Source organism: Acanthopagrus latus, chromosome 17 (genome assembly GCF_904848185.1).
Source record: "Acanthopagrus latus isolate v.2019 chromosome 17, fAcaLat1.1, whole genome shotgun sequence".
NCBI lineage: Eukaryota > Metazoa > Chordata > Actinopteri > Spariformes > Sparidae > Acanthopagrus > Acanthopagrus latus.
Window position 1 is genome coordinate 18,301,506 of NC_051055.1, and position 27,973 is coordinate 18,329,478.

At 43.0% G+C, this 27,973-nt stretch overlaps 1 protein-coding gene across 6 annotated transcripts; it reads right to left on the reverse strand.

Moving 5' to 3' along the window:
- Positions 1-19: 19 nt before the first annotated feature.
- On the reverse strand, positions 20-27,541 carry shc1 (SHC (Src homology 2 domain containing) transforming protein 1). 6 transcript variants are annotated; one of them, XM_037073715.1, is made up of 14 exons: positions 27,330-27,540; positions 20,807-20,852; positions 12,830-12,994; positions 12,558-12,628; positions 11,320-11,383; positions 10,199-10,342; positions 7,970-8,023; positions 7,538-7,589; positions 6,409-6,535; positions 6,156-6,303; positions 5,779-5,836; positions 4,864-4,980; positions 3,729-3,964; positions 20-3,580 (listed from the first exon to the last, which is right to left on the reverse strand). In XM_037073715.1, the coding sequence occupies exons 2-14, from the start codon at positions 20,816-20,818 to the stop codon at positions 3,452-3,454; spliced, it is 1,377 nt and encodes a 458-aa protein (XP_036929610.1). In that variant the 5' UTR covers positions 20,819-20,852; positions 27,330-27,540; the 3' UTR covers positions 20-3,451. The 6 variants fall into 6 exon arrangements, with proteins under 6 accessions (XP_036929610.1, XP_036929613.1, XP_036929614.1 ...); XM_037073718.1 differs by having other exon boundaries at positions 10,199-10,318; positions 27,330-27,539; XM_037073719.1 differs by lacking the exon at positions 7,970-8,023 and having other exon boundaries at positions 27,330-27,541.
- Between the last annotated feature and the right edge of the window lie 432 nt (positions 27,542-27,973).

Here is a 27,973-nt window from a genome sequence, read left to right on the forward strand (position 1 = left end):
GCAAACTCACAAAGAGAGATGAATGATATATGTATTTATATATGCCATCTATTTTTTTTCAGATACAGGTGTAAACCAACATGTTTCCCTAAAAACAAAACAAAAAAAGGTAATAAAACAAACATATAAAGTAAAAATCAATATCTGTGCACACAGTTTGAAAGTAACCTTTGGCTTTCAAAGACACAAATTAAAAAGTACAACAGCATCATCAACACTATCACCATCACCAACGACAAACAAACAAGGTTTTTTTCTTTTTCTTCTGAAAGGATTTTCATGCAACAAAAGGCATCTGTGATGAAACGATGGTAACATGGGACGAGTTCACTAATGATGCAGAGTGTCCGGTGGGTCTGGTTCAGCACACTCATACATGCACGCACGCACCCACGCATGCACACACAACAAGCACACACAGCAGAACTTAAAGCTCTGGCTTTCCTATCTCTGACCTACTAACACCTGAACATGGAGAGTGTGTCTGACTGACCCAGCTGTCACTCCAGTATGTGGTGTGTGCATGTTAAGATTACACGTGAGCCCACTTCAGGTTAAGGTTTAGGCTGAATGATCCCATCTCATATTTCTCTTTAACTAGTTCAGTTGGTTTTAAAGGGCCATTTCACACCAATATCAAATGTTTTGCCCGTCTTTCCCGTAGCGCTATTTATCCATCTAGATTATTTTGGTGTGAGTTGTTTTGAGTTTTTGAGATACCAGCTGTAGAGATGTCTGCCTTTTCTTGAATATAATGGTAGAAGATGGTGCTTTTTTTCTTTTTCTATAGCTAGGCATCTACTCATGGATGAGAGGCTCCTGCTTGTGACCACAGGGATGTAAACATTAATAGCACCCCCATTGCCTGAGCTGTAATGGTAGCTAGCTCAGCGGCGATTCACGCTTCCTTCTAACACAGTCTGACAAAAAGAAAATAGTTCCTATGAAAATGCTTGCAACCAGGCTGTCGATTAACTTGAGTAACCAGGTCATGATTTCGGGAGACAGACATCACTGGCAAGTTTTGCAAACGTATTTCTTTGTGGGGGGCGTTTTGAGCACCACAAGCCGAGTGCCATGTGGCTCCATTAGAATCGAAGAGAACGCAGACATTTTTACAGCTGCCATCTTGAAAACTTCCCAACTGACATTAAAACAATGTAGATGGATAAATAGCGCTACAGATAAGAGAAACGATACATATTTTTGATTTTGGGTTGAACTGTCCCTTTAAGAAGAGTTACCTCTGCGCTGTGGTGTCTGGCTCTGTTTTTACTTACAAAATAAGTACTTAATCATACCACTTTGAGAAAAAAAAAAATCCAATAATAAGCAGACCACTCAAGAGTCAATGTTATTTACAGATGGTCAAGAAATATCCCCCCTGAATGGTGACATCAAGTATCTGTGACTATAAGCTGAATGCAAGAATGTGCATCAGAGGAGATTGCCATCACTGGATCTGTTTTGTTTTTGTGTGTGTTTACTGGAGTGTCATTTTTGCAAAGTCTTTGTTTAACTGAGAGGCTTTTTGTAAGATTCTCCTGTAGTCGACTACATTTGAATTAAGTACATAAGGTGACTGCATTGAAGTGACGTGACTGCATTGAAGAAACAAGGCACGATTAAAAAGACATTTAAAAAAACAACGTCATGAACAGAGGGAGGAGGAAGAGGGGAGGAGAAGACTACAGAGTGAACTTCTCCCCCCCACACACGCATCCTCTAAGGTTTGTGAAAACAGCACACTGAGGAAAAACATTTGGCTTAAGCATTTCATCATTAGCAATGCTCCAAAAACATTTATGTCCTTATGTTCAGTTCAAACCACTTCATTTGATACTTTTTTAAAAGGACATTATTCCCTCAAGTGATTTAAAACTAAAGAAACATCACAATACGCAAGAATTACTTAACCGGCTACTTTGCATCATTTTTTTTGCAGAGGGAAGTTCATTGCTTGGACTGTTAAACATTTCTCCCCGGCCACAATTTAAAGGGACCTCCTTCAACTACTCTTCTGTTTTGCTTTCAGTCAGAAAACTCTGTAAAGATTGAACCCATAGATTGTCAATGCAAACACATACTAAGATGTCAAGGAAAAGCAACAGGTCAAAAGTGATCTGGTCGATGCTTCTCAAAATGTAGTAGTTACTGTGTTTGTGAGCGACATTAACGCACAATTTACATGAAGGATCTCATTTTTGATGAGGCGTTCAGGCACAGTCACGTACATTCCTCCTCCCTCTAAAACAGGCCCATTTTAATATACATTTCCTTCCATCTAAATTTTCTCCCAATGCTGTAAGCACACAAAACAGTTTTCTTTATAATTATCATGGCTTTCTCTGCCGTTAGCGACCAAGTTCATGTTCTTTGGTGAAGACAGTGTGTGTTGTAAAGGTGTGTGTGTGTACAGAGGGATTAAGGAGATACAGCTGTTTCGATCCTCCTGAACTCAGAATGTCCGATAAGTAATGAGTCCCAAGAATACAGACAGAAACAAATAATCAAGGAAAAAAAAAACACATACGATGGTCATTGGCATAGCAGTCCCCCAGTTTTGCATACAGGCTTTTCTCATCACCAGGTATCTTTCTGAGGGTCAAAGTCAAAAAGTCCTTAAAAGGGGAGTGGCGGGGGAGTTGGATGGCCCTCCTGATTAGATTGGAAGCAAACTCGTTTATGCATATTCACCAGGTAGAATCATAACAAAGTCAAGGTTTGCTGCTGAAGTGCTCTAGTGACACTTGAAGGGAGAGTTTATGTTCGAACCTGGTTAAGTCTCTTCAACTAAGAACTTCTGTCCAGTTTTTTTTTTCTTTTTCTTTTTTGCCTAATATGCTCCAGCAACAGTCTGAGGAGGGAAATAATTTCCCTGAATGAAAATCTCATTCCATATCCCATTTAAGTTCCTTTCGTCACTGTTCAGTTCCACAACTTCTTTTGCACACGATTCCATGTATTAGTAAAGTGTTCCGTTATTGTTGTTTTGTTTTTTTCCTTAATCGCAAATTAAGATTTGTTTCCTCTTAAAAAAAAAAAGAAAGAAAAGAAAAAGGAAATTGCATTTTTTTTCTGCCCCGTTCTACAAGTAGCACAGGGCTCCTCCCTGGTTCACAGTAGGCTGTTGAGAAATTGCAGCAGTGCTTCTCCATTGTGGAGGGATGCGCCTGATAGTCGGTGGGGTCGAAGACTGCAGGTCACAGTTTGGCGTTCAGAAAGGAGAAGGTGGCAACAGCAGCAGGTGAGCGAGATTTTGCAGAGAAACTGCTGATTCTATTTTTTCTTTTTTGGCTTTCTTTGCGATGGTGTGTGCATAATGTATTCTTGTGTATGTGTGTCGAGTGTAGTGTTGTCGTGTGTATATATAGCATATGTTTGTCTCGTGTTGGATTGCTGCAGGAGTGCATGTGTATTTGGTGGAGTTAATTCATTGGTGTGTGTGATTTCAGGCCCTGCGCTCCACTGGCTGTTGCAGACACACCTCGCTACCAGCTGATACGATGGGGAGTCTGTTGTCCATGTGGTAGCTGATCAGGTGACTCACGCTTTCAAACCGATGGTCTTTTGTACGGACCTAAAAGACAAAAAAAAAAAAAGATTGAAAAATATTAAAATATTTAATAAAATTTTAATTAATTATTTTAATTAAAGTATTTTCCTTCGCCCATCCATGCTTCTATACTCTCTTGCCCTCATGTTCTCCATTTCCCACCCAAACTCACCACTCCCTCTGGGTCGACTAGTAGCAGGTGTTTGGGCTGACCCCCCTGCTGTCCCGTGAGGACGTACTGTCCGGGCGTGGTCCCAGACTCTCGCACCAGGAAGTCTCCATCCCTGGTAAGCAGCCTCTCTGCTTCCCTGCGACTTAAGCTGCCGTGGAACCAGGCCTCACACTGCAACTGCTGCACCAACGGGGGCGCTGCTGTCACAGAGACCCCCAGGGCATCATCAAATGGCTCTTAAGAAATAAGTACACACAGATTTGTATGATTGTTTTTCTCTGCAGGAAACCTAAAAAGCATGCCTACATAAGAAAATGGAGTTTCGTCTTTGATGGGCTGAATCTCTGTTCAGAAAGACTGTCCAAGTGAACCACATGGTTTCTGACAGCTGTGTGCCAAACACTGATAGTGGGCTGCGTCTTTAATGTGAAAAGGCTTTACCCAGTCAACCAATCATGTCACATAAAATGCCCCTGTAATGGACAAAGGCACTCTAATCCCCTTATCTTCCTCCAGGACTGCCTTCTGTAGGCTGCTCCGCTCTTCAATTAGCACGTCATATGTAATGTACAGCACACACGACTCTGCTCGTCTCCATAGTCAATAATTAACCCCTGTTCTTTCTACATGGTAAAACAATTGCATATTTGAGTCACCAGTGATGCTGAATACAACCCACACACACTTGTCATTTACAAGAAATCATGTTTATTACCTTTAGTGGTTATGTAGTTTGGCAGCAAGGTTGCTACGTATCTGCACTTAGTCAGTGTTTTTTTTTTTTTTTTTTTTTTATTAGATAGTCTATTTTAACTTGATTTTTCTAGGGCTGCAACTAATGATTATTTGCTTTACCGATTAATCTGTCAATAAAATAAGATTACGTCCTCAAATGTCTGGTTTCATCCACGACCCAAAAGATAAACATTGTATTGTAGGAGTAAAGCAACCAGAAAATATTTTGATTTCAGAAGCTGGAATCAGAATATTTGATTTTTATTTTCTTAAAAATCACACAGATTATCAAAATAGTTGAAGTCTAATTTAATAATTGGCAACTCATGGATTATTTGTTGCAGCACTTGATGGTATAATATTCTCAAGACGGAAGAGATAGATCAAGTAATGCACTTACTCATGTCAAAAGCATCTCTATGAGCATTTCCATTGGCTGCAACTGGGGGGCGGGGTTTATCCACATTGACATATGAAGGGTCATCGAACAGTTCTCGTCCCCCGTCTTTGGCTCCCACTTGAAAAAAAAAAAAATGAAGACACTGGTAAACGACTGGAACAGGCACATCTTCCAAAACTGTCATCAGCATTAAATAGCACTTTTTAAAAATTGGGCTGTGAAATTAATCAACATATAATTGAAATCGCAAGTGCAATATCCAAACCGCAGAGGCTGCAATTTAATGGAAAAGGTCAGTGTTGTGATGAAGAACTGGGACGCTGCAGAGATGCCCTGAAGTACAAATCTTGTTCTCCACATTTGTTTGGTACACACCCGAACAAATGTCACATCGTGATTTTAAAAGCTTTTTACTGAAAATGAAGATTGTTATGCATTCCCGCTAATCATGAGTCACCATATCGTGCAACCCTATTTTTAACACAACATGACAAGACAAAGAGACGAGTCCAGGAACTCCCTACTTCACGACTTTAAAGAGAGCTACCAACTCCTGGTTAACTCAGCAACATGCCTGTAGTCATGTCTAGTTTTTTTGATGTAATGTTTTCAACGGTGTGCTTTACTGTTTCTTGCCACACTCACAGAAACCACTCGCAATTTCTATATTTTCTCATTTCCATAAAAGCCCTTCTCAGGCCGAACTTTGCAAATCAGCATTTGCTATAAACACAATGATACTTGCATGGGACAGCTGTTTTCAGTTAGTCTATGTATACTGGATCTCCCCCTACCAAATAAGACAAATCATCAAGAGAAGAAAAAATGGAGTTAATGTGCAACTGAATTCTGTTGTAATAGTAGCTGCAGTCTTTCTCCAGAAGATGCAGACAGACGGGTAGAGACAGAGCTCACCTGGCAGAGGCGGCAGCGGTTGCTTGTGAATGTCATTCTGACCTGGCTGTCCATAAGGCTGCAAAAATTGAAGCATATAAACAAATAATGAGTCACAGCCACATGTGGGTATACTCTGGTGTACAGACACAAATAAATTCCTATTAAAAAGATTACAACAAGGTCAGTGATGATTTGTCTTTCACAAATTGAGTTATCCCAGATGGGTTACCACTGCCTTTTACAATTCTAGGCAATTCTGATTCATAAGCTGTGTAGTTAAAGGATTCTTAACAAATGCATCATCTCTTAACCGCAGTCTGAGCAGCGTTTGGATGTGTTGAAACGCGTGTATGAGTATCTCATCCGCCTGTTGTGTTTGCGTGCACTCCTCTCACCAGCGTGGCTCCTGGGCGGGTCCTCATGTCAATCAGTCCACCAGGGGGAGGCTGTTTTCCAGGGAAATTATTATAGTAAGGGACGTCAGGAGGCGGAGGAGCCTCGTCATCTTCTTCCTCCCATGCGGAGCCGTCAAACGGAGCCATCCTGGAAGAAAAAGCCGATAGAAAAACAAATTAAGGGTGACAAAATCTAAACACAAGCCCATGTTTTGGGCTCATTTGAGTGATTTTTTTTTTTTTTTGCATCTACCTGTCATGAGGCGTGACCAGTTTGGGCGGGTTCTTTAGGTACTGTTTAAATCGCAGTTCAAAGGCCTGGCCAATGGTGCTGATGACTTCCTGGGCTAAACCCTCTGAACACTCCAGGATATGACATGCTGAAGGAGAAGAAGCACAAATGTCTAATAAGAAAGCTAGAGCAACATGTACTTGAATGCAGTGAGACAAATGTATTAGCATGCAGGCAAAGTACAACCCTGACTCCCAGAAAGATGGAACACTGTGTAAATCTTAAAAACAGAAAGCTATATTTGCATATCATTTTTGATCTGTATTCAATTGAATACAGCACAAAGACTTTTGAATGGTCAAACTGATAAACTTTATTGACTTTTGTAAATATACATGTTTTTGTAATCAGGGTTGTAGAAAACGGATTTTCAGCTACAGCACATTCATTCAAGATGCTTCTTCAGTTCTAAGTAACTGGAGGGGAGTCGTGGGCTTTTAAACCCTGTGTGGGAGTGTCCATACAGAGTCGTTAAGGACACGTGAGCTCTGAGTTTTTGAGAGGTAGTAGAACCTTGATGTACATGATGTATCCCCAAAGATATTTCAATATATTTCTTTCAGGTGCTGAGCTCTTTGACTGCAAACCAAAGAATAGTATTTTTTTTTTGCCATTCGCCATCATGGCATGGGAAATCAAACTCACATGTTTTGCACATAATCATAAAAAAAAGCAGATTGTGTCAAACAATTAAAAACACTCCTGTGACCTGTTATGCCTATATAATGGTGAATGTACTGTTTTCTTCCTTTGTTCTGCACACGGTCTGTACTGTCTAAGCTCCAGTGGGCGGTGTAGCAAATTCAAAGGGGGATAAAAAAAAAATAGTGAATAGAGCTGTTTCAATTTTTTTTTAATTGAATCTATTTACATGTGAATAAAATGGCTTGTCCATAGTTGTTTATGGTAATTGCTGAAAGTGCAATCTCACCAACTGTTTCATCCAATGAGACTAAATGGAGGGACTATTTGCAACACAAGTACCAAAGGATCAGAGTTCTACTCATACCAAGAGCTTTAAAAAAGTCAGCAACACAGCAATATGAGTTTTTATAGTGTCTATATTGAGTGAAGGTGTCATTGCACTCACCTCTCTGGTTGACTGGGTCTTTGGCCACATATGCTACGTACTCAGCCGTGTCCTGAGGGAGACAGGGGAGACAGTTAGGGGAGGAGGGGAGGGGAAAAATTGATAGAAGGAAAAGGTGAAGGGCAGGTTCAGGAAAGAGAGGTTGAAAAAGGAAGAAGAAAATAAGAGATAAAGCTGCACTCTTGAAGTCATGGGAGAAGTTTAAAAACATACATTGAACTGAAATAGAAAAGACCGGAAGTGATGAGATCAAGTTAAGAAGAGAGGGACCGCAAACCAGCGACGGAGGCAGCAGTGGGGGTGAGTGGTATTCATAGGAATAGACAATGACAGAAGACAGGAAGGAAGGATATGCAGGCTGAAGAAAGATGGAAAAAGGCCAGAGTGAGATTTGAGCTAAGCGAGAGCGAGAGAGAGTGTTGGGTGACTCACTGGGTCTCCTCCAGAAGCGAAGGAGATGGACTGCATGTGATGATTGGCGATTATCTGTGGAGGAAAAAGAAAGACAGGAAGAGAGAGGGAGAGGATACAGAGAGAGAGACAGAAGGAGAGCACGTGGGTGACATGAAGTATGTGGGAAGTGAGATGAGAGCACGTGGATGGAGACACAAATGTGGAATCATTACAGAGAAAAGTGCTTTTCTCCTCCGTTGAGCGGCATCAACTGCAGCTGAGATAAAAACTAAGTAGGGACAAATGGATGGAACACCTTTTTTAACAGTCTGCAGCAACCGCCCATGTTGGATCAATAACAACACCGACACTTGCTAATGCCCTGTGCACAATGTGTGGTCTGTATCTGAGGTTCTTATTTCTGAATGGGTACATGTGCACGGCCCGTATCTTTACGCTACGTGTTAATGTGTACGCACTGCCCTGCTACTGTATACCATCTCCCTGAAGAAATAAACATCATTCAGCAGCTATTAACTCATTAGATGTCTAAGAGGAGGATCACATCCTGCCCCTTGGCGATGGAGGAATGAGGATGACGGTTATAAGGGATTTGTGCAGCATGCAGGATAAACGAGGCAAACAACCCAGAGAAACTCTAAATTTAACTGGGAATCCCTTGAATGGCCCAAAATATCACAGAAGTAGTACCTTGAGTAGTAGGTTGTGGATTATAAAGACACTTCCTGGATGTGAAAATCCATTAATTTTTTTTTTTTTCAAATCGTTAAGGTCCGATCTACTGTGAAATTCATGGTAACATAAATCTTTTTGTATCATTAATTTGACTGAATATAGGCTAAATACATACCTCCCATATAAAAAAGCAAAAGGTAACTGTTTTATGGATTACAATGTCAAAAATGCTCAATTGAAAAAATGATAATGAACTATTGATTATAGATTTAACGATACCAGCATTTGCGGGAGACACTGAAAGAAAACACTGCCACTGATATCTAACTCTAAAAGGTTTCTGATCCAGACAGTGAATGTATAAAATCTTTACTACAACAGAGATCTGTAGGGGTGACGTATCTTTGTAGGCTAACCCTCAAGTAAGCATCATCCCGGTTTCCCTCAACAAAAAGCTTTACAGGATTTTTCAATTGGATTTTAGATTATTGCCGAAAATAATCTCTGTGTCAAAAACACATTTATGATACCTAGACGTTTTGTTCAGCAAGATAATCTTCACAGATGAACAGCACTTTTATGATTTTAGAAAGCGTAAATTCAATCACTAGAAGTAAAAAGCTATCAACAGACAACACAGTCGCATGACTTTAACGTCACCACTTCTAAGCATCCTGCTGCACAATTACTATACATGTTTTCTACAAACTTTTCGTGATGTCATAGTTTTAGATTAGAGTTAGAATAGCTTGTAACTGAAGTCGGCCTGTAAAGACGTATTAGTGAGTAGATAAGCCACAGTTTTTTAAGACATAGAAATGCTTTACAACTAAATTGTGGGACATTTAATTATGTATTTCATGTCGTAGAAGAAAACATGTAGATGTCCTCAGCCTTTGGTAACCCCTTATTTCAGCCAATTAAAAAAAAAAAAAACACTGATTTTGAAACGAGAGAACTGGGAGTGCAGAAATGTTAACTGCTTTCCAGGTTTTAGGACTCATTACTACAGCAGTTACATCATTACTTTTGATAAAATTCATGAATTTGTGCTGAAGTTATCCAGCTCCACAGAGCTATAGCTGGCTCCAAGGGTTTTAAAAGGAGTAGGGTGACATTATTAGTAAGCTACAGTAGCTTCATAGGGTTATCAAAACATCAACATTCAAACTCAAACTGAACTCTAGCTGATTCCTCGTTAGGGTTAAAAGATGGTCAACCACAACCCTCTCTCTGCTTGGCTCTGGTTTTAATGTAATTAACAACACCAATGCAGCTTACACACTGACACACGCTTTTAAAGGCAAATAATATTAACATTAAATAGAAATATAAATGGCAATCTATGAGAATTGACATTCTTAAGATGAAAGTCTGCATTATCCTTAAACCCACAAACAGAGATCCTCAGGTTCACTCTACTTCAGGAAACACTGCACAGGCACAACTGCACTCTGGATACCAAACATACCTTTGGCAACAACTGGGCTCAAACAGTAATTTTCTGGCTCACAGTTCTTGAGAAAAAGACACACAGCAGCATCTTCAAGAGCAAGCTGGTTTTAGCCTAACCTGTTTGCAGTCGGAGGCCAGCAGGTTGAGGCTGCTGGTCGAGATGGTGAGGCTGATTGTCATGCCAGCAAACTGCAGGTTACTCTTGCCCAGGATGGAGGTCAGACAGCGAGAGGAAGGCTGCGAGGGAGAGAGATGCGGTCCCTGAGTGTGAAACAAACAAGGTGTGCAAACAGAACCAGCCATTTAAAAAAAAAAAAAAAACTTCAACAAGGCACGATAGCCCATTGACTGCTCCCTGGCTGTGCGTGAGTGCGTGGGTGTATGTGTGGAAATGCCTGTGTGTGTGGGAGGGAAGAACAGCTGCGATTGTGAAAGTGATCCTGTCTCCAAGGCCAACTGTGACCAACAGGGAGTAGACGAGACAGTTCGCATACTGTAGGCTGGCCCAAGAGCATCGGGCAGACCACGCCAGCGCTATTGTGCCAGCCCATTTATCCCAATCCCCTGCCTCTTCTCATGGCTCTCATCCATGCTCCAGAAAATTTGGCGGACGCTGTGAGAAAAACAGCATCAGGACAGGATGCACAGGCTCAGCCACATTAACCTCAGTCCAGCCAAATCCTCGGGACTAGACTTCTTTAATCTATTCTGGTTTGCATCCTATAACTGTGTTTTGTCTGGTGTGCTGCTCTGCCAGACATTCCTTGGTCAAAACCATCTACAGCAACAGGCCGCTGGATTTAGCCACCTGTTTATGGACTGTTTGGGTGGATGTTTTTAGTTTTACAGGAAGGCTGTACAGACACACGTAGTCTTTAAACAGCAGACTGGCAGCTCAGCTCTGTCTGCTGATCTGTAGTGCTACTTTGGCCTGACACTGGCTCCACACAAGCTACTACTCCGCCTCTCCAGCCTCCCCTGTGACAAGAGGGAGGGAAAACAGAGACCAGAGAGTGATTGGTAATTACCTGCGAGTAGTCCACTGACCACAGAAGTGTACAATCAGCCTAAATCAAGATCTGTTTGTGTGTAAGGGAGAGTGTGTGACCGAATAGCCAACTGACCACAGAGTGGACAATCAAGCTAAATCTAGCTCTTATCCAGAAAACCCTTCCCACTTAAGCTGTATAAATAAATAATGGCCTGTAAGGGCGTGTGCTTGTGTGCGTAGTGTGTACCTTTCTCCTGCGCTGGGCTCCTTTGGCTCCGGGTACTGCCTCGCACACCACAGAGATGGCCTCCCTGCAACATCAACAGCATGCGGGAGTTGCAATAGCATGTCATTAACCCTCACACGTTCCCGGACTCACAATTATGCAAATTAAACTAGATCTGGCAGCGGGTGATTGAATTTATTGTCCCTCCCTGGCAACTGTGCTACGGAAACCAGAAGGAAACCACCAGGATTCCAGTACATTCTAATTTAGGGGCTGGGAGAGCTGCAGGCGCGTATATACACAGACAAGCATGCATATGCAAGCAGGCACTAACATAGAAGGAAACGAGCGAGAAAAAGAGAGCAGAAGCAGACAGGCAGCCAGCAAGGATGCAGCCGCAAATATATAAGAGAGGTGTGTGTGTGCTTGTATGCGGCTGACGTATCAAGGTCAAATAAAACTAAAACTTATAGAATTTTTCGTTTTTTTCACAAATGCGCCTACAACAGAAGATCAGAAAGCAGCACTGAGGACAGTGACAATGATACAGTGGTTGATCTTTTGCCTCAGTCTGTTGAATGATGTTCAAGTGCTGCTCAAATAAAAAAACAGATGGAAAAATATTCATGCGCCAATGTTCTTTACATCAACACATGTCATAAGGCCTGAAAAATGGTCTGTAATAAATGTTAGTTGCACCCTTTTCCCAATGACATCAAAGCAAGATGTTAGTGGGTGTCATTGGGTTTTATTTGTCCAGCATGAAAAGTGCATAGGTGTGAATCATTATTATTTTTTTTTTTTTTACTGAAATAAAAATATAAACATATTAAAACAATATTGTGTAGGTGTAATTCTACCGAGACATGTTGAACAGCCATGTTTCCACAGTAGCACAGAATGGACAATGCAAACACTGGCTCTAGAGCGGGCCTTTTCTTAGTGTTTAAATTCTTATCAGCCACCATAGGGTAGGGTGAGATGTGGTTTGTTTAGTTGGTTGCACTCTACAAACACACTGCGACATACAACTAAATCAGACTAACTAGACCTTGACAAATACCCCCCTGTGTTATGATCTGAAACCTATAGAAACAAAAGAAAAAAGTATTTTTTATGGCCTTTTATGGCTTTATTGATAGGATAGCTAAGAGAAGACAGGAAACAGGATGGGGTGGGGGGGCTGCAGCAAGGACAAGGCCTCTGCACATCATAGTATGCCTCCTCTACCAACAGCAGATAACAGCATGTCATCTCACCTGGTGACCTGAGTTCTGGTGTTGAAGTCCAGCGCTCGCATTGACTGTAGCACCTCCACACAACCCATGTACTGCCCAGGAAACAGGAAGGCAACACATTAGTGTCAGACATTTCCTACATCACAGTCCCATTAGACATATGGAACACAACAGAGGAAGAAAGTAATGGTGTTCTTTGGGTCATTTATATAAGTGTGTATATGTGCAAAGAAACTGACAGGAAAGAGAGGTGTAAAGTTATATGTTTTAGTGAGAGTGTGACAGCCACTTACCCGTACAGTGTAGGAAACACCGGCGGTGCTGACGACACTGTCAGAGTGCAGCCAGCCACGGGTGGGCTTGTTGACAAAGGAGCCATGGCGCGTCCACTCATCTCCTCCCAGCTGCCCTCCTTCCACCCGTGCCCTCCTGGACGCCCCTCCAAGCCGGTTCATATCCTGCAGAGGAGGTCGAGGAGGGGGACAAGGAGCAATTAGAGGGGGAAGTGGGTGATGGAGGGGAGGGGAGGAGCTAGAACTGCTCCTGTCGTCCCCAGAGGACTCAACGGGCGCCTGAGGGTGCTGTGGCCTGTTTGAGGCCTTGAGTCCTGGGAGAAGGGTGGCAGAGACACCCAGACGAAGGGATCCCATCCTGGGAAAGAAGGAGCAGAGGGTGGTGGGGCTATTCTCAGCCTGGCGGGGAGAAGAGGGGGGCAAAATGGGAGTGAGAGACGAGGAGGAGAGAGAGGAAGGTAAACCAGGGGAGGGAGTGAGCGGGGTAACAGGACTGGAAGGAGGGAACGAAGATGGATTGGAGTTTGTTTCATCAGTTGAGCTCAGCGATTCACTCCGAAAGTGGGTGTACTTGGTTTTTGGGACAAGCTCCATAATGAATCTGCAGTGTCAGTTTTTATATCCGCGGCAAGTCCACACAGGAGCTAGTGATTCAATCAAAGTCTCTTTGTCTTAGCATTCAAAGTTTCTCTCGAAAGGGACACACAGCCATCTGTCTGTCTCCCTGAACGCAAAAGCTGCATCCATCTGTCTGGTTGTCGGTCCTCCGCTCATTACCAGGCAGCTGAAACCCAACTGCTTCAAAAACAGCTTCCCCCGCAATGAATGCAGAACGAGAAAAGGTGCAGAGGAAAAGTGGGGTGTCCCAGTTACTGGTCAAATGCAGATGAAAAAAGTTTCTTTTCAGTGCACTAGTGCAGATCATGTTGTCATCAGTTAACTTTTAAATCTGTGTCCATGTTCACTGTGTTCCCAGGGACTGATGATGACATGCTCTTAGCTCTCCACAAAGTGTTCATCTTGGTGTTTTTTCCAGAATGTAAAACAATATCTGTGAGTATCTTGTCCCAGCTTAATAGCCTCTCGGCGAGGGCCGGTTATCCAGCTGTTGCCAGCACCATGGAGAATCAACACAAGTGATTGTCTCTCAACGCCCCCTTCGCATGTGTCTCACTGCTCTGAGGGGTACGCACTTGTGCGTGATGTGTTTACATGCGTGTGAGGCAGTATAAACCTTTCCTGCCCACAATGCTTCTCAGATTATCTGTGAATGTGTGTGCTGGCGTGCGCACATGCATGCACGTGTGAAGCAAGTCCCCTTGGCAGCTCTATCCTGCTTGACAGAGGCCCATAAAAATCCTATTAGCAGCCAACGAGGGGATCGCAAAGGGGGACGCGCACACTAACGTGGCAGCAACACACACAGACACACACACACACGCACACACACACGCACACACACACACACTGCACAGCTCCAATTGGTTGCTACTACAGTGAGCACCTGCAGAGCTCAACGAAGCCTAGAACTGCTAAAGAAGAGAGAGGAGGCTTACTGATGTATGGCTAGTATCCAACGCAGCACACCTTCTTTAACACCTAATTCTCAAATGCACCCGGCATCCTCTTTTACTCCCTCTCCCTCTTCCTCCAAATGGTTTCATGTCCTCTCTGAATAGCCCTCGCTCTCTCCCTCCCTGCGTCTCCCTCTTCTTCTTCTTCTCTCCTCTTCCAGATAACTTCTGGCTCAGCCTCGTTCCCTTTCTCTGCACCCTTTTGTCCCCTCTCTCTGTCTCCCCTCTTCTCCTGGAAGCCCTCTCGCTTCCTCCACACAATGTACTCTGCCAACCTCTGTCTCTCCAATGCCTCCGCCCTCTCCCGCGCCACCACTTCCTCTCTCCTCTTCCAGATGATCTCTCGCTCCCCCTCGCCCCCTCCCTCGTCTGCTCGCCCGTTCTCCAGGCTGTCCTGCGTAACAGTCCCCCTGTCTAATATGTTAATGGTGATCCCTGCCTTTCTACCTCTCGAACTTTAAGATTGAGGATGGCTAGAGGGTAGGCATGGTCACCTTTTTAGACACCAGTAGAAAACAGAAAGAAAAAAAGTTAGTACTTAAGACTGGGCACGCTAAGAAGAGCCCGTTCCTGACTGAAGTTCCTGATATGGCTAAAACAAGTGAGGCTGCCTTGGTTCAAGTGTGTTTCCTAAAACTGGCCACCTCGGTTTAGATGTTTTTTTTCTTACTGGAGCACCATAAGATAGTAGTAGGTTGAGATGTTGTCTGTGTCTGGTACAGTGATACACACTGCAGTAGCACGGCGGTGATGTAACGCCAGAGAATGTAGGTCATTGGCTGATGACGATTACCGGTGGGCTTGTTATGATGCTAACGAGACCCGATTGCGCCGGTTTGAACTCACAACCCAGGGTTCCCTGAATGGTGCTGGAGGCTCGTCAAGAGTTGAACATGAACTCGCTCAACTAGCTGGAAATAGTGTTATGCTGATCTCTCTATGTTATTTTCCTCTTACCCTGTTACTTCATTACTGCCTGGTTCAAATAACAAGCCCAGACCGTAGTCAGTTACCTGAGAGAGAAGCGTTAACACAGCCCCTTATGACGTGTTCGGGACCCACTTCCTTCTTTATCTAAGGCAGGGCTTATCAAGCAGCAGGTCAGCTCTCGGTTCTACTACAAACTACCGTAAAGACAGGCATAACCTCTCATATTCTGCATAGACCAACCTAGAAGGAAAGCAACAGTCTCTACACGTTAACAGTCTCCACAAACAAAACAGCCTGCAGCAGTTTGACCTCAGCAACAGGGAAGGCTACACCTACAGTCCTGCAGTGAGCTTGCTGGCCAACACCTCAGTGCTATTGAGGCACTAGTCATATTTACAATCTGTTGACCTTTACTCCCTTGCAGCCGAGCAAAAGATTTACACACACCTTGCCTAGACCACTTGCAGAACGTCATAAATTTGGCACCAAGGTTTCAGCGATGCCAAGCAAAAGGGTTGATTTTTCCACTCGCTAACATTTCAGAACTTTACAGTGTCTGAAGTAGAGCAGGCCAGCTTGTAGTGGGCGCTGGAAGCATGGCAAAGGAACAGTCGCCTACACCAGTCTAGCACCACGGAGGGATTGTCTAGCAATTCTAGCTAGTCATCCATCTGGTCTTGGCCAAAAAGCACCATGGAGGATCCAGTCACACTCATGCACGGCCAGACAGGCTGGGATAATCTCCAGAAAGCTGTAAAGAAGTATGGCTGGAAAAGTAGTCACAAAAGACACCCGGTATTCAGACAATCAAAGGGCATGCAGAATAAACAAAACAGTCTGTTGCGCCCCTAATAAAACCAGAAATTAGTCTTGAAAGGCAAAAAAATCCAACATAAATGGACATGTTAACACTAGAGTGGAATATCCAGGTGTGTTCTGCTCTCATACACAGGTGCTGAAGTGCTCCTTGAGCAGAGTTAACCCTCACGCTGCTGCTGAGGATGTTTTAGTGCACAGAACACAGTGCAGGTCAGGTGACTGCAGAGGAGATGACCCTCTACATGAGGTGAAATCCTGAGTCACCTACACACAGGCAGTAACAGGAAAAGACTGTCACAAACACAGCCTAATGATCAGTGATTAGTGGTCTCGGGGCCAAGCAGCTGCATGGAATGATGTGTACAGGTGAAATCAGTACGTTAATCTCATTAATCCAGTCAGTCCTGATAATGCACATCAGCTAGACTGATGAAGATGGTAGCTGCTGCTGACAAAAGGTGAGATCGGGACAAGTGCAGCTGAGGCGATGCGTACGAGACGAACAAACAGAATGGGGAGGGGGAGACAGGTGACCTGAAACAACCCTGATTCTCAGAGACCGCCGAGCTCCACATAGACAAAGACTGTCTAGTAAAGACATGGAAAAAAAACCCTGTCTGAGATAGAAAGTCTAAAAACTGCACACAACCATTGACTAATCAAGTCTGTGGCTTTTTATCTACTAAATATATACAAATGCCTAATGGAACAGCACCAGTTTAAAAAGATAAAGACAAGAAAAAACAACTTTACATCTTGTTCTGTCTGCAGCTGCCGCCCGTTGCTATGGCAACAGACATTAAAAGAGATGCCTGCGGAGGGTATATGCCGAAAAGTCCCGTCAGCCGCAGAAATCTTCAGACAAAGAGATAACTGCTTTGTCAAATCACATGACAGCAATTAGGTGCTGCATCAAAGGCTCCACGTTAGAGCTTCTTTTTTAGCCAACAGGAGGAAAAACTACAGACTCCTCCAAAGATCAATAGGTTTCAGGAAATGATCAAAGTTTGACCGGCGTCGCGCCAGCCATAAAACCCGATCAATGTTGACATCCCATGTCGGCTACATGCACTGACTTCGACTAGGGCATGTAAATCTGTACGTCTGATATTAATTCAAAAGAACAATAATCACTTTCTAATAAACAACAAGAACACGAACGATTTATGTATTTAAAAAACCCACTGATGTTTAGAAAACTTGCATAAAAACAACCTGAATATCTGTGCAGCAGTCAACAAAGATAATGATTGTATAACATCCTGCAGAGTTGATCTTATGCCCAAAGAGAATAGAAAATCAGAAGTCACAAAGAGAGTCTATATTTACAAAGAAAAACAAAGAAAAGTAATTCAAATTGTTCTGTATAAAGTGAGTCTAATCAATTTCCCTAAGAGTTCTTTCTTTTTCTTAATGAATGGCAAAGCAGAAACAGTAGTTCCTCTTTTTTTTTTTGGTTTTAAAAAGCATACAGTAGATAATCCATGGTGATTAATCTAAAGATGGGCTCACAAGAGAGCCACATTAATGTTTAAACTGCCACAGACTGTCCGGTCATCCGTCCTCTCCTTCCTTTTTCTGGCTCCCTCGTCCGTCCACTCCCTGAAAAAAACGTGCTTCTCCTCTGATCCGCTCTTCCGCTCGATTAATTCACAAAGTCACTGCCGGCAGCTCCTCTCCATCTATCCTCTCCTCTGTTTGGCTCTTCCCTCCTCTGTCTCTCTGTCTCTCTCTCTCTCTCTATTTCAGCAGATGGTGAAAAGGCAGCGCTGCCAGGATGGACAATGGCACTCCTTCATTGTGCTCCTCTTCTCCCCTCACGTCCGTCTCTCATTCCCACTTTCCTTCCACCTCTGTCTGTTAGAGGGACGATCACGCTGTCTGTCCTCCCCTCCTCCCAGTCTGGGTGGGTGATGCTGCCTCCCATTTTCTCTCTTACCATCTCTCTCTCTCTCTCACTCACACACACACACACACACGCACACACACACACACACACTCACACTCATGGCTGCTGCCTCTGCCCTCCCCACCTCCCATCCCACCTCCTTCCTGTTTCCTCCCCTCCCCCCCACCTCATCTCTGCAGCCTCAGTCATTTAGCAGCGTACATGTGTATGCACAGCAAGATGCTGCCCTCCTGCACGTTAATGCACACACTCAGAGGGGAGATGAGGACTAGGAAGAACGGAGGGAAAGGAGAAAAAAAGAGACGGAGGAGAAGAGGGGAAGGGGGATGTTTGTGTGTACATGTGTGGGGAGGAAAGGTTGTCCATGTTGGCTATTCATGGCTCCTCCTTTATTCATGTTTGGTAACCTGAGAAACAGAGTGAAAGAGGGGGGAGAGAAAGATGGAGAGAGAGAATGGAGACAGGAAGAGGAAGAGGGATCACCCTCCCCGCACGGGCTGCTTGGAGTGTGACATGAGGTCACTCCGTATAACCTTGATGAAAGTGGACAAATTCAAAAACAGAAAGCAGACAGACTGGCATTCACATAATAAATATTCCCTGTGCTGCTACATGACTAGAGCTCTCGAGGGGGAAAAGGACAGGTTATTACCAGGCAAGCACAATATCAACTGAGCGATTCTGTAGAGGCAGACAGAAAGCAGAGATCCCGCAGATTGGATCCGACATTCAAGCGTATCTGATGAGAAGGCAGTGTTGCGGAAAGCGGAGGAAACCACCCATAGAGTGACACAGGAAACCCAACAGAGTAGATACTGGGCAAGGAGTCCTCAATTGACACCCCAACATACAGTCCCTGCAGTACTCCGTTTGACCACTGCACAGTCATCTTGTAGTCAAGTAGTGCACTCAAGGATCAAAATCAGAGAACTGCAGGGAGCTATAGAGAGTCATTCAAGGTAATAACCATCACTGCATACCACACGGAGATATGATTGGATGCGATTGGTGTTAGAGTGATCAGTGAAGACAGCACCCCTCCACCTGTAGCCTGCACCGTCGCCTGTAACCAGTGAAACACACGACACATCGTGGCTTAGGGTTGACAGAAAGATGTTTTTTTTCCATTTAAAAATGAATCACATTTTTCCTGCCATCAAGAATTCATATTAATAGCTGACACGAACAGTTACTCATTCAAACCACGATAAATGTACATGCACGGGGCTGCACAATTACTCATGCGTGATTAAACACTGCTGCTTTGGTTTCAAGTTTCATGGCGTGCGAGCTGACTTTTAGACAGTTGCCTGGGAAAAATCGTGAACGACATAAGATGCCAAACAAGGACAGAAAGTTGTTTGTTTACTCAATCACTGGTAGGGATGCAACAATAAAATGTATCACACCGAACTCCTCCTTATGAGACTTTATTTGATTAAAATCTTTTTAATAATGCCTTAGTTTTCTACTGCTGCTGAGAAACCAATCTAAATGGGTCAAAGCTCCACTTTTTTATTTAAAAGCCTGAAACATCAATTTAATATTTATTTATATCATCATTTAATAAAAGCTGAATTATAATACATTGAAAATAAAGAACTGGGGCACATCTCACTAAAGTTTTATTTCATAATGTCCTAAAAAATGTATCTGTATTTTGTGATTTTTTTTACACTCCAACTGCTGCATTCACAATGTCTGCACAACTACTTTAGAGCCTGTTTGATGTAATTATGCAGCCCTAAATTCACAATTCATTAACTGTAAGACCAAATTTCAGGAGACAACTGGGTTATGGATTAATTCCAGGAGGGTTAACTTAACAGGAAACATTCACCCAAAAATGAAAGTTAAGTCATTATCTGATCACCAATGGAAACTTGGGTGATGTTTCTTAGTCCACAAGACATTTCTGGAGATTCACAGCAAAATTATGGAATAGATGGGGACTGAAAAATAATCAATGTCTCTGGAAGCCCAGAGATCCTTAAATTGATTTAAAAAGAGATTATTTTAGGGGTATTCCCCACTCAGTTGGTAGAGCGGGTGTCCCATGTGCAGAGGCTTTGACCTCGCTGCAGCAGCCCGGGTTTCAAGCCCGGCCCGGTCCCTTTGCTGCATGTCACCCTCCCCCCTGCCCTCTCACCCTGTTTCCTGTCATCACTCTGAAGCTTTACTATCAATAAAACCCTACAAAGGCTAAAATCTTCACTGTAGCTGCTAAGTTAAGAATGTTAGCACACACCAATCTGAAATGGGTGTACAAGCTCAACCACACTTGGGATGTTTATAATGTCTTTTAAAATCAATTTCTGATCTCTGAGCTTCAGGAGGCTTGGTGTAGCAAGCTGTAGTTACGTTAAGTTTTTTTTGTGCGGTTATATTACATTTTAAAGTGCCTTCTGTGTACTTCTGTTGTTTGCATAATTGCTGCAACACCATTTTCCTGTGATTTTCCAGAAATGTTTCGTGGTCATGAAACTTCCCCTGACTTTCCATCAGCATGAGGCTGAGCATTTAACGACTGAATTTTCCTTTTTTGTTGAACTTTTCCTCTAATGTATCCTTTAAACCTCGCATCAAATGTCAAAATACCATCAGGAACACTGATTTTCATATTAGACATGAGTTTTGTCCTTTTATTTTGGGTATACATTGTGGTGAGAAGAAGCAACCCCTTTGCCACCGTGTCACACTGTGTTTTTGACCAGCTGGTTCTAGGCTATCATTTGAATGTCTTACCATATATTCCATCGGCCAAACACAGGCTGCCTGTGGGTCTGTAACCCTAAAAACACCAAAGTGCACATCAGCACACTGTACACACACACAGACACAGACACAGACACAAACTCAAGGAGCCAATCACAGCTCGCTCCAATGCCGCCCTTGTAGCTACTTGACTCCCAGCATGCTTTGCTCCCAGGATCAGCTGTGGAGAGGGGTCATGGGACCTCCTTGTTATAAACAAGCCGCTTGATTGAGAACACAGAGACACAACACTGGCATAAGACAGAGCCGGAGCATGATTAAGTGAGGGAACGTGACAGAAAGTGAGAAGAGAAAGAACAACAGTGGTAGGAGAAAGGCAATCATCCCGTGTGCATGTTGAAACACACTCTGTGGAATGAAAGGAATTGACTGAAAGGACATCATGTGTAGGCTGTTTGTGTCTCGGCTTGCCTGACACGAGTTTGTGAGTGTGCGTTTTGTTTCTCGGCATGAAGCCGATGGAATAACTGTGTGTGGAAGCTGCAGATAGTCAGCATTTATTAGATGAAACAGTCCGAGAGACAGATCTCTGAATCTAATGCACACGCTGCAGGGCCACATCTGCTGTCTGCTCTTATACTGTTTCTCTGCCTGTGTGTGTGTTTGTGAGTCTGTGTGTGTGTGTGTGTAATCTGATTTGACCCGCCTCACTCCTCGCCCCCTTGCGTACACTGGGGCCAAAAAAATGAGTGTCTCAATGAGTAAACGGGCCTAGTCGCTGACCTTTTCCCTGCTGGAGTATCGCCAGCCTGAGTCGCTGTCTAACATCAGTTCACATTACACAGACAAGAGAGAGACAATGATGAAGACGATGAGCGTAGAGGGAACGGCGGGCGGGAGCAGAAATGACAGGGGAAAACCTCACTGACTGGAAGAGAAGTGCAAACACACACGTACAGTTGGACAGACAGCAAGATTGCAATCAAATTATCAAAAATTAGGGGTGAGGGTGAACATTAGATTAGCCAGGCATTCAGCAGGAGGCCTTCCTGCTGGTTTCATAGCTCACCACGCACACAGCAAACATGTGAGCTGGCTATTTTGGGTTGTGCCACCACCCCCTCCTCCACCATCCCGTCTCACCACACTCCCACACATCTCTATCTCCTTCCATCATTCCCTTCCTGCCACCACTCTCTGGCTCTCTCCACTTACAACTTCCCCTCCTTGCCATAACGGTTTATGCGTCACAGACTGTTATTTCTTCACTTAGAGTTCCCTGTCAAACACTAATACTAGGAAGTGCCAACTTCAATGTGTGTGTAACAGCTAGTATTCAAAGTGCCAAAATGCAACATATATTGCTCTGTCAGCTTTTATTTGCATATCCTCTGATCTGTTCTCAGTCATTAGTCATTATTCATAGTTCAAAACTTTCAAGTTTCTCTTACTTCATGGCTGATTGTGTTAAAACATCACAAGCTGATGTGGTAAAGAAGTTTGGCTTGCTTATGGTCAACAGAAGGAGGTTAACATTCCACAGAGCAAGGTATCTAAATAGTATTGTTTTGGTACAGACACCTTAACTCAGGTATATTTGCATTTTACAATCCAGAGCAAAGTAGCCTTTAAGATTACATACCTGTACACGTATTGTACAGACACTAGTATCAAAACATGTCAAAATAAAACCCAGTCCAATTTGATTTTCACAGTAACTATTAACCACACTGTCGTTTGTCGGGTTGAGGTCATAACTAGCACAACTGAAGACTTGTTCCTGCTCAAAGAAAACTGGATAGGAGCAGTCTCAATGAAGCAAACAACAACAGTGTTACAATGTTTATAAGAAGGTAAAATATTTTTAAGCTCTTGGTCTGCAAACACAAATAAATTCATTCAGGGTTGCTCTGATACCAAAGCCAGTAATGTAAATGCCCGATTCAGCCTTAAATGTTGGATCTGTACCAATGAAAACTTGTCTATGTGCCGATCCAATATCACACTATTTATTAGCCCTGAAACTGGAGCCTGATACTTCCCAGCAGTGTTCTGTACACCTGTATCCAACTTACATGACAAGTGGAAAGCCAAGCGACTTCTTTATCTTCAAGCGCCTCAGCAAACTTGCATTTGTTGATATTTGTGTTCTTTTACAGTTATGAATGACTGTCAAACTAGATAAAATATAATAAAATTCCCAAACTCTGTATATTCTCTGTGTATTAGTTAGTGATTTATAAAAGGCACGCACTGATATCAGATCGGTACCAGCAGGTTCAGGTTTTAGAATTGGAAAAGACATTTTTTTTTGTTGGATTATCTCTAGCACATACGGCATACACGATTCAAATTGTGTAATCTAGTCTAATGTTTATCTCAGAGTGTTACTATACCTTTCTTTTAAGTAAATCAGATTTCCAAGACCCTGTCTTTTCTGCAGCTCAAAAAACACGGTTGATTTTAAATCGCTCATCTTTTCATATTGCATCTCCAAAACTAAATCAAAAACTTTCTCCGTCTCAAAAGTACTTTCCAAGTAGTTAAATATTTCAATGTCATGAGCGTGATGATTTAAGACTCTCTGAAATCAGTATAGGGAACAATCAAGCGCATAAAACATAGATAACAGCTCTGGCAGGGACAGACGAGGAAGTGAGAATTTGGCCTGCTCCAGACTTGATATCAACCTAAGTGACCTTTGATTGGCAGAGTAACAACTTAAGCCTCACAACCAACACATAACGCATGCCATAAATGGGCGTTGGAGCACTGAACTGAAAGAAAGAGGTTACTCCTTAGAACATAATCTCAGTTTTCTGCAGAAAAAGAGATTGACTATGATAAAGACAAGAGAGATTGCTCAATTTGAAGCACATGACACAACAGACCCACGGATACATTGTACATGTCAAAGAAAATAGCATGATCAGAGCCTGCACAAAACAAACAAAAAAACCCCTAACTGCTCACTCTGAACATCACACAGGACATGATTTTGATCAAACTGTGGTTCATATGGTGTACTTAAGCATGTTGCACTCGGCAGAGCAGCGCAGGAGGAAACACAGCCGAGCCTCGGTCCCATTGTGTCGAGGTAGAGACGGACAACCACATGCTACGACCTCGAAAAACAAACTCCCACAGTTCGTTTCCAGAACAAACTCGCATGTGCACAAACACCAGACACAAGCACAACAGACAAATGTACCCCCACACCGGCAGACCGACAGATATAGTACACACACGTCAGACAAATACGCAGACAAACACATCCTCACATGGACAGACACCCACACATTATGTCCTGTCAACAGTCTTGACGTGTTTAAAGCAGCTTAGTGCCGTACCACTGTGTTTTATCAATAGCTAGGTTTCAAGTATCACAAGACTAATTCAAGGCTAATATCGGTGCTAACATTCATTGCTTACAAAAAAGAGATCTAAGCTTATTTCTGCAATGATTGTGTGTGTGCGTTCGTGGGTGAGTGTACTGCTACGTGCACAAGCGCACACACCTGTTACTTGTCAAGGTAAAGCTGTGACAGTCACAAGTGTCACGCTGTGCCGTCAATCAGGACCAAAGCTCTCGCTGGTGACTGATACGGTTTGAGCAGAATTGGACAGATCCAATTTTAATCAAGTGGATTTTGGATTGTGCCAACTCTGTGATAGAGCGGCCGAGATGCTCCGCGTTGACTGACAGGTTGCGTACCGGCTGCTGTCCTTCTGTTTGTGTTGCTTTTTTTGTCCTTGTGTATGTGTATGTGTGTGCTTGCGTTTGTCAGGCGTCTGACATGTGTCCGAATCTCCCATTTTTGTGGATCAGCTGTTGATTGGACCCTCTCTTCCCCTTCCACTTCATCAGCAGAGATAACTTCCACCATATAATATCATGTCAGGGCATGCTGGTCTCAGTGGTGTGGCTGACCCTGATAAGAGCACCGAGCCCACTTGCTCTCAGTCACCTCAATCATCAAGTAAAAGGCTGTAAGAAGTGGTGCTGCATAACTGTAGGTTTACTGTGACTGTGTCCGCTTGAGAGAGAGAGAGAGAGAGAGAGAGAGAGAGAGAGAGAGAGAGAGAGAGAGAGAGAGAGAGAGAGAGAGAGAGAGAGAGAGAGAGAGAGAGAGAGAGAGAGAGAGAGAGAGAGAGAGAGAGAGCGGGCACTGATAGCCTCTGTAGCTGATTCACTGACCTGAAGCGCTTCAGCAACTCTGACACTACCAGGACCTTGTTCTTTATCAATGTTATTTTAGGACTGTTATTTTCTCAATTACCTTTTTTTGTTTATTAAATGTCAGAATAGATAGATACATAGATACACAACCGCTGAAGGAGTGATAGGTAACGGGATGGAGTAGATGACACGCAGCTAAGAGACACAGGTCGGATTCAAACCCCGGGTTGATGAAGAGAAGACGAAGCCTCTGTGGCAGGTACACAGCCTCTGTACATGGGGCCAACTCAAAATGTCTGCATGATATGGCCACGAAAATCATATTGTGATTATTTTTAGATACTGGAAACACGATTCACGATCAGTGGTATTACTTCTACATCACAATTTTCATTTTGCTGGGAAAAAAAAAAAAAAAAAAGCTACAGAAATCGCGATGACATGACTTTTGTTGGATTCTGTACCAATAAGACATGTTTTTTGCAGTCCAGCACATCTCTGTAGCAATACAGTACTTTATTATAATGGTGTTCTGTCACACATTTTACCTTGTTAAAAAAGCCTCTTGCAATTTGGATAATGCACTCGTCCATATTGTCATTTTGATTATATTTTGATTAACTGTGTAGGTCATAATTAGCCATTGACTGGCAAGTATTTAAAAAGAATCATTACATGTTTTGGAACATAACATTCATGTAGCATGTCTTTGTGTCTATTGCAGAAACTGCAATCATTGCGTACATCTTGTAAAGTAAAGAATGTGAGCTACACTTGAAGCTCTGATAGGGGCCCTGTAGCAGCCAATATTTATCATCCAGCAACTTACTATGTACAGGGTGGAATCCCAGCACTTAGGGTACAATCATTATTTCTCAAAGGTGACATTTTGAAATGACTTGTTCTGTCTGACTGACTGTTAACAGTGGTTCTCAAAGTGGGGACAGGGGACCTCCCTGGTAAATGTGTGTGGGGGGGAGATCCCAAGCAACTCATTCTAATGACATTTCTATCTATAAGTAGCAACATGACAAAGCATATGTCTGTTTTGGTTGTGTTACATGCAATTTCTGTAATAACAAACTCGAAGCACAAATCCAATCAGATCAGGGGCCCTGAGACAAAATCATATCAAATGGGGGTCGAGTTTGTGTCAGTCAGAAAAAGAAAAAGAAAAAGAAAAAGAAAATCTTTCCATTGAAGAACATCGACCAAGTGAACTTTCCCTCATCTCGAATGATTCAAACAGGTAACTGGTGATCAAAATAAGCAGTTATTAAAACTGACTCATTGATTAATCGCCTGATGATTTCAGCTCTAACTCAAACTAAGAATATTCTTCTTTCGCTCTCTGATCTGTTCTCTTGATATATGTATATTTGTGTATGTGTATGAATGCATATGTATACAAACACAAACATACATGCACAATATATATATAATATATACCTAAAAAAGAGCGCATGGGACAGTCAATTACAACTTGTTCTATTTTGAATTAAAAAGTTACTCATGGTACAATATTTATGAGGAATCTATGTGATTGACACAATAAATACACAACTTTCTCCCATTGCTTTGAACCCAATTCTTTCTTTTTTAAGTCACATGGTGTAAGTCATCTGCTCTGAAAGACTTAAGTGTTTAACAATAATAACATAGAGGCCTGCAGTAAGTCATTTATTCTGAAGCCAGCTAAATCTCCCAAGAAGGCAGGCATCGTCTTTGCCAGTGAAAGTTACACTGATACTAAAACCCAAATACCAAAAGGCATTTTTAAATAACCGATGCCACTTCCTCCCAAAAAAGGTCACAATCTGTGGACAAGACCTGAAATCATGAGCATGATCAACCAGGATCTCTCCATAATCTGAGAATATCAGTGTATCATAGAGAACCAGAAGACATTGAAATGACCTATTTTCCACTCATTGACTGGAAGAGGCCAGTGTGTTGACTGCTCATCACACAGCTCTGACTGCACAGCTCTACCAGGGGGCTCTGACTCCATACTGTTGCTAAACTGGCAGCTACAGAGACTTGTGGCTCGAATAACAGCGTGAAAAGTCGTCGTGACAGCGCGAGGACGTGAAACATTCAGCTAACGTGTGTGTACAGTGTCTGATCAGGAGCTAACTACATGTCTACAGCAGTCTGACAGGCTACAACGACACTGAGCAGTCTCAACCCAACACAAGCCTAACAAAAAGCAGAACAATGCTTCCCTGTGGCCAACACACACACACACACACAGAGGTGAACTGTTTCCTCAGACTTCTGTTATGTGCAACAACTGTCGCGCACACACACACATACACACAATCCATAACCATGCCCCAAAAAGTGTGGTCAACTTTAACGAGCACAACTTACCAGCTCTCTTCCTCCTTTTGCCCTCGAGTTGCCTCCTCCTGCCCACCAAGCTGCTGCACAAACTTCAGCTAAGATTCATCAAACAGGACGAACATAAAAAAGTCGTTGGTTTTGTCCGCCGGGCGCCTCGTAGTTTAGTTTAACTTCATGAGAGATGGGTCTAAACTTCTTCTTTCCTCTCCCTTTCCTTCCCTTCCTCCTCCCCCTGCTCCCCCCCTCCGCGGCCACGACAGAAGCCACTTCCGCGAACAAATGGCAACGTCATCTGGCCGCGGTGTGCGTGTGTGTGTGTAAGTGTGTGTGTGCGCGCGCGTGGCCCTGTTTTGCACCTGGCCCATTCACTGCAGATTGCGCAAAAGCAAAAATCCCACATCGCGAGCCAGAGGCATTAACTCACAGGACACCTTAAATAAATACCACATGCGAACAAGATGTGGGTTTTCTTTTGTCATTTAGTCAAACACCACAGAAGAAGAAACACTTATCTGTTATCATCACCTTTGATATCATCTTTGTTGTGCTTCCTTTGTCTATAGCAGTCCTGTATTGTTCCTCTGAGGCTATTATTGGGCCTATGTATTGATGTATTATTATGTTATTAAGGGTCGTCCAATATGGCTTTTTCCGGACTGGTACAAATACAA